Raw genomic sequence first — 7,780 nt, 5'->3', positions numbered from 1 at the left:
AAATTTCTTTAATTCAACTAATGCAATCCAAAGAAAGAGTCACCAAGGTAAGTTAGAATAAATAAAAAATTTCATTAATGTTTATGTATTTTCTAAGTGGGTCATTATATAGTATAAATATAGAATAGATATAAACAAGTTAAAACATCTTCACCGGTAGATATTAAGAGACCACCATTTCATATTTATTTATGGTTCAAGGTCCTCGAAACTTAGATGCATGGATATTAATTCCTTTCAAAAACCAGTAGCAAACTAGCAATGTGCATATATATTAACATTCTACAACGTGAAACAAGCAACATAACAACGGACGTGTACAACAGCAGAAGATTGTTTATTAGCTATCACACCAAACTACGTTAATAAAAAAGATAAAATAGTAGCTACCACTACGAGATCGTACACCTTGTTTCAAGTCCACTTTCAGGAAAACTTATCTAGAGCTAAAATAGGAAACCCTAAATTAATGCAACAAACATCCATCCTGTCACGAAACATCACAGCATAAAAGTAAACACCAAGCCAAAGCAAACCAAAAGTGAGTTCAGGGAACCCTTGGTATTGCCCTGCAAACCAGTGGGTTCTTCATTTCCAAGGACAGTTTCAAATGTTCAGTCAAGTCCACGTTTCTGTTTTCAGATGGAATCCATTTGAAACGTTGAAGCAACTGAGCCAACCAGAGATGAATAGTGGCCAAACCCATGGCTTTCCCTGGGCAAACCCTCCTACCAGAACCAAAAGGGGCCAACCTAAGGTCACACCCCAAAATGCTAATATCTTCTTCCATGAAGCGCTCTGGCTTGAACCTTTCTGGCTCCTCCCACAGTTTTTTATCATGAGTGATTGCCCACATGTTCACCATTGCTGTAGTTCCTGCTGGAACGAAATAATCACCAACATGAACATCATGGATGGCAAGACGAGCCCATGAGAGAAGAGGCCCTGGTGGATGCACCCTAAGAGTCTCTTTTACAATGGCCTGAAGGTAAGGCAGATTATGAATGTCCGAGTCTGAAACTGTTGGAACAATGGCAGCAGCAAACATCAAACAAAGTTACAAAACTGTATTTGTAAGACTGAAGCAAGAAGAATCGAAGCAAAGCAATGAACAAAATTGAATACTCAGCAAAGTTGTAACTGAACATTACATCAAAACAAAACAGCAATATCAGTTGCTTCATTTGGTCTGAAAACCATTCGTGCGCACCAAGCAAAATGAGCTGAGCTCGATAGCTGCTGGTCTCGACAGTAGCATGCTTCTGGCTCCATGTTGCATTGCAGTCCAGCTTTCAACACTCCTCCTTGGACTGTATGCAACACATTCCAATTGCACTTCTCAAAGATTCAAATCGAGCAGCCCCCAAGGACTTGGTCATTATGTCAGCCAATTGTGCCCCTGAGCTGCAATGCACAAGGCTGACTTCCTTTGCTTGTTCAGCCTCTCTAACAAAATGCAGTTTGATTTTAAAATGCTTAGTGTTACCATGGAACACAGGGTTCTTGGCTATTGCAACTGCAGACTGATTATCCACCCAAATTTCAGTTGCTTCATCTTGAGTTTCATTAAGGTCATGAAGCAGCTTCCTTAGCCAAATGGCCTGATTAACTGCTACTGCTGCAGCAATGTATTCTGCTTCAGTTGTGGACTGAGCAACAGTTTGCTGCTTTTTTGAACTCCAGCAAAACATCCCCGATCCAAGTGTGAAGAAGTATCCTGAGGTACTCTTCATGTCATCGAGGGATCCTGCCCAGTCACTGTCAGAGTAGCCTTCTAGTTTCAGTTGGTTCCCACTTTCAAACATTACACCAAAACTAGCAGTGCCCTTGATGTATCTAAGGACCCTCTTTGCTGCCTTCAAATGTGCCTCATTGCAACAATGCATAAATCTCGATAACAGGCTGACACCAAACATGATGTCTGGCCTGGTTGCTGTTAGATACAACAGACAACCAACTAGGCTTCGATAGTGCCTCTCATCAACCCTCTGCTGATCACCACTGCTAGTCAGCTTTTCTCCTTGGGCCACAGGTGTGCTGACTGCTTTACAGTTATGCATGCAGAATTTGTCTAGGATCTTCAAAGCAAATGAGTGTTGGCTGATGAAGATACCTCGATCAGACTGGTGAACTTCCATGCCAAGGAAGTAAGTCATGATCCCCAAATCTGTCATTTCAAACACTTGCTGCATTTGGACCTTGAACTCATCAATGAGCCCAACTTTGCTCCCTGTCACAAGCAAATCATCCACATACAAGGAGACAATCAGCAAGGTTTCATGTTCTGACCTTTTAACATACAGAGTAGGCTCACTAAGGCTCTTCACAAATCCAAGTTTGGTCAGGTAAGCATCAACTCTGTCATACCAGGCCCTTGGTGCCTGTTTCAGGCCATAAAGGGCCTTTCTCAACTTATACACTTTGTCTTCATGTCCAACAACTTCAGAACCTTCAGGTTGCTCGATGAAGATCTCCTCCTTGAGAAAACCATTCAGGAATGCTGATTTGACATCCAATTGGTGAACTCTCCACTGCTTCTGAGCTGCTAAAGCAAACAGCAGCTTAATTGTATCCAGTCTTGCCACTGGAGCAAAAGTCTCCAAGTAGTCCACACCATACTGCTGACTGTAGCCCTTCACCACAAGCCTGGCCTTGTGCTTGCTCAGTGAGCCATCAGCATTGTACTTGGCCCGGTACACCCATTTTACTCCTATGACCCTCTTGTGTTCTGGTCTGCTCACCAACACCCAAGTCTGATTTTTATTGATCATTTCCAACTCAGCTTCCATAGCTTTCATCCAGCTTCTGTCCTTGGCAGCCTCTTCAAAGTCTGAGGGCTCAATCACAGCAACATTGCACCTCTGATAGACATCAGCCAAAGTTCTGGTGCCCCTCACTGGTGTATCATCGACAGCATCATTACTTGGTCCTTCTTCTGCAGGTTCAGCAACCAAGTCTAACTGGTCCAATTCAGACAAGTCAGCCTCAACACCATTCCAATTCCACACCTTTTCCTCATCAAACTTTACATCCCTGCTGACTAAAACCTTCTTTGCTGTAGGATCATACACTCTATAGCCCTTCTTGTTGCTGCTGTAGCCAACAAAGATTCCTGGAGTAGCCCTGCTCTCGAGCTTGGTCCTCTTTTCCACTGGAATAAAAGTATAACACACAGCCAAACACTTTCAAGTGTGTTACCACAGGTTTGACTCTATGCCAAGCCTCAAAAGGAGTCTTATCCTTGACTGCTCTAGTTGGCAGTCTGTTGAGCAGATACACTGAGGTGTTGACTGCCTCAGCCCAAAACTGACTTGGAAGCTTGCCTTGAAACAAGAGGTACCTGGCCATGTTCAGTACAGTCCTATTCTTTCTCTCACAGACTCCATTCTGTTGAGGAGTATAGACTGTTGTGAGCTGATGGTGAATCCCAGCACTGTCACAAAGCTTCTGAAATCTCTCAGACACATATTCAGAGCCATTATCAGTCCTCAAGGCTCTAATTTTGCAGCCTGACTGATTTTCAACATAAGCCTTGAATTTGCAGAAGACTTCAAACACTTCTGACTTTTGCTTCAAGAAGTAGACCCAGCACAACCTTGTTAAATCATCTATAAACAGGGCAAAGTACCTGTTCTCACTGATTGAAGGTCTTCTCATAGGGCCACAAACATCAGAGTGCACCAATTCGAGCTTGTTTTGAGCTCTCCAAGCACTGTCAGCAGGAAAAGGCAGTCTAGCCTGCTTACCAAGCTGACAAACCTCACAAACATTCCCACTAACTTCAATTTTTGAAATGTCATCAACCAAATTCAGCCTATGTAACAGATCGATGGATCTAAAATTTGCATGGCCTAGTCTCCTATGCCACAAGTCAGTGCTTTCAACAAGGCTGGTGTATGCCTTTCTTTCTATTTGGCTAACATCCAGCATGAAGCACCTATCAGTCATAGAGACTGTGACTAACTCCAGACCATTCATGTCTTGAACAATACAGCAACCATCCTTAAAAACCAATGTATAGCCCTTTTCAACTAATTGGCCTACACTAAGCAAATTCTGGTCTAAGTCAGGTACAAAAAACACATCTGAGATCAGCTTGTTACCTGAACCAGTGCTAATCAACACACTGCCCTTGCCTTTAGCCTCAATCAGCCTGCCATCTCCAATTCTAATTCTCGAGTGGAAGCTTCTGTCTAGGCCCTTGAACAGCTTCTCATCTGCTGCCATATGGTGTGAGCAGCCACTGTCTAGTAGCCAATCATTGCTGGCCTTGGTTGTGCCAACAAAACAAGTTGCTGTGAACACTTGCTCCTCTTGAGCTTGAATGTCCTCAGCAGGTCTAGCTTGTTGCAGAGCAGCCTCCCTTGGTTTGCCCTTGCACACCTTCTCCACATGGCCAAACTGCTTGCATTTTCTACACTGAATATCTGGCCTAAACCAGCAATACTTTTCTGAATGTGTTGTCTTCTTGCAATGAACACATGGTGGGAACACCCTTTTTGCTTCATCTCTTCCTGACTTGACCCTTCTATTGTGCCAAGGCTTCTTGCCTTTTGCACTCACACTCGAGCCTTCACTGGCTTTAGCCTGGAAAGCAGCTTCAGGATTCTCCTCCTGCCTATTTGCCCTCCTTTGCTCAAGTGCATACAGGGAGTTTATCAGCTCAGACAATGAAATGGCTGATAAGTCCCTCGAGTCCTCAAGTGAAGAGATTTTTTACTCAAATTTCTCACGGAGAGTTGTAATGACCTTTTCAACAACTCTGCTCTCTGTGAAGTCCACTCCCAGGAGCCTAATGCTGTGGACAATGGCCATTATCCTGTCTGAGTACTGCTTGATGGTCTCAGACTCCTTCATCCTCAAATTTTCAAAGTCTCTCCTGAGGTTGATCACCTGCTGTTGCCTTGTCTTGTCAGTCCCCATGAACTCCTCCTTCAGCTTGTCCCAAGCCTGCTTAGGTGTGTCACATGCCATGATGCGTGTGAATATCACATCAGACACTCCATTCTGCAGACAACCCATAGCGTTGTGCTTCTTGGCTCGTTCCTCAGCATGTTGCCTCATATGTGCAATAGTGGGATTGGCTCTCAATGGAGGTGGTTCAGCATCATTCTCGATCACACTCCAGAGATCATGTGCCTGGAGGTAAGTCTTCATTTTGACTATCCAAATGTGATATTTTTCTCCAGTGAACACAGATGGAGGAGGTGGAGTGAAACACATCCTGCTAGACTGAATCCAAATGCTTCGATCTTACCAAATTTTGAACTTGCTGTTGGTTTTGATTCGAACACAACAGATTCCATACAAAGGCCCCTCAAAGACTCGGGCTCATGATACCATTTGTTGGAACAATGGCAGCAGCAAACATCAAACAAAGTTACAAAACTGTATTTGTAAGACTGAAGCAAGAAGAATCGAAGCAAAGAAAAAGCAAAGCAATGAACAAAATTGAATACTCAGCAAAGTTGTAACTGAACATTACATCAAAACAAAACAGCAATATCAGTTGCTTCATTTGGTCTGAAAACCATTCGTGCGCACCAAGCAAAATGAGCTGAGCTCGATAGCTGCTGGTCTCGACAGTAGCATGCTTCTGGCTCCATGTTGCATTGCAGTCCAGCTTTCAACAGAGACATGCTTTGATTTCCCAACAACAGAATCAATCTCAGCTTGAGCCTTTGCTTGAACTTCTGGGTGTAGAACCATTCTCGCCAAAATCCATTCAAGCAAGATCGCCACAGTGTCAGTACCCCTGAAAATCATCTCCTGCAAAACCATGCAGAGTGATGAAAATGCAAAGCTAGCTCGCGACAAAATAAAGCAAAAGCTAATTCATTAAGAGGCAGGCAAGTGTTGTATTCTTATCTTACCCATAAAACAGCAATCATATCGGAGTCAGCCAGTTTCTCATGTTTCTCCAAATCAAGCAAAACATCAACGAATTCCCCAACATTACAATTATCATCGTTCAAGCCTTCACTAAGCCTTTTCAGCCTATGCTCTTCTATGATTTTCCCGACAAAAACATTAACTCTTGAAACCAAATTCCTGCACCTTTTCCTTACACCTTGCAAATCTAGCCAACAAATTAGAGGGAAATGATCACTCCAGTTAAATATCCCCAGCAATTCATACCCTTCACTCACCAGCTCCTCAAGTTCGTACCCTTCGCCATCCTTCTCAAAGTCGTACTTCTTACCAAACACAGTCCCCATCACATTGTTCAACGACCCAAAATGCAGAACCTTTTTAATCTGGGCCTCATCGCCTGCTTTCATTATACCGTTTATTTCATCCATCATCTTGATATCAATCTCACGCCTATACCCTTCAAAGCCAGCAATTCTATTGGGACTAAACAAAAGGGTAGCTGAAATTCGCCTCAAACTCCTCCAATAGTCTCCGAAAGGAGCAAAACCCATTGCCCTGTGAAACAAGAGCTCATAGGCTGACTCCTTAACTGGCCTATCAGCAAAAGCTGAGTTGTGGAGAATATCCCTTGCAGTTTCAGGGTCACTAGAAATGATAAACCGAGTGAATCCGACAGAAAAAACCATCAACTTCACAGCGTTGAGGGTTTTAGCAAGCTTAGCAAGGACACGGTGAGGAGTGGAGCCATTGAACACTGTGAGTAACCCCAGTAGTGGTAACCCAACTGGACCAGGAATGGAGAAACTCGTCTTGGACCTGAACCGAGCCCATGCAATCCCACCCGGAGAAAGCCACAAGGCAATGGTTCCAACCAAGTGAAGAACCCATAGAAATGCTTCTAAGCTCAACAAAGGCGATCGAAGCAACAAAAAACCATGTTCCAGGGACATCCTCGCCAGAGATGCGCGTTCAATAAGAGTTGAACTTCACAATTCCTGGCTTACAAGGATGGTATGATATCAGGAGGAAGGAAATGGAGAGTTTAGAGCACAAGAGACGAGGAGCTGAGTTTAAATAGAAAAGTGGAATGCCAAACTTTAATTCAACCCAGCGAAATTAGATGAATCGGTGACGCCATTTCATTTGTATTATTTTTCAATAGTTTTACGCCACATCAATATTATTATCCTGAATTTTAAGAGTTTATCCTGAATTTCAGTATTTTAATTTGGATTTAAACTTTTTCAGGATAAAATCTTAAAATTCAGAATAAGAATACTGATGCGGCATAAAACTATTGGAAAGGGATACAGATAACGTGACGCCACTGTTTCATACAATCCTTTCTTACGAAATTAAATAAAAAACCTAAACCATGCCATTTTTATTATCTTCGTCCCTATTTTTTTTTCACAAATGTTATTTAAGTTATTTTTTTCAAGTTTCATACTTTTGTTAATTAAAAAGGTTTAACCACAAATTAGTATCTAAATAATATTTTTTTAAATTAATATCTAAAATTTTTTATTAATCATAGGTGGTATCTAAACTATTTTATTGTTACTCATTTTACACCAAAATATTATTTCAGTTAAAAGATTCTAACTAATAATAAACTCTCACATCATATAATCTTTAAACAAATTTTAATTATTTTATTATATTTTACATTATTTCTCTCTTTTTTTCTATGGTTTTTTCTTTCCTTTTCCTTTATAATTTAATGTCAAGTAATGTCAACAATACTTGAAATTGACTCTCTCAATGTCGAGATACTAGTGATTACTTCTATTTTTGAATTTTACCGCCTACTTGCTAAACTTGATGCGATCGAATAAATTCTTTCATCAATTAAAACTAGTATTTTCAAAACCAAATTGGATTGAGCAATTGGATTGATAATCAT

The 7,780-nt window shown here is 41.6% G+C and overlaps 1 protein-coding gene across 1 annotated transcript; it reads right to left on the bottom strand.

Moving 5' to 3' along the window:
- Positions 1-507: 507 nt before the first annotated feature.
- Positions 508-6,824, bottom strand: LOC107887415 (cytochrome P450 78A5). Its single transcript, XM_041094972.1, has 4 exons — positions 5,874-6,824; positions 5,642-5,769; positions 2,952-2,956; positions 508-1,020 (listed from the first exon to the last, which is right to left on the bottom strand). The coding sequence occupies exons 1-4, from the start codon at positions 6,822-6,824 to the stop codon at positions 548-550; spliced, it is 1,557 nt and encodes a 518-aa protein (XP_040950906.1). The 3' UTR covers positions 508-547.
- Between the last annotated feature and the right edge of the window lie 956 nt (positions 6,825-7,780).

Source organism: Gossypium hirsutum, chromosome A03, assembly GCF_007990345.1.
Source record: "Gossypium hirsutum isolate 1008001.06 chromosome A03, Gossypium_hirsutum_v2.1, whole genome shotgun sequence".
Taxonomy (NCBI): domain Eukaryota; kingdom Viridiplantae; phylum Streptophyta; class Magnoliopsida; order Malvales; family Malvaceae; genus Gossypium; species Gossypium hirsutum.
This window is presented reverse-complemented; position numbering and strand designations above follow the sequence as displayed.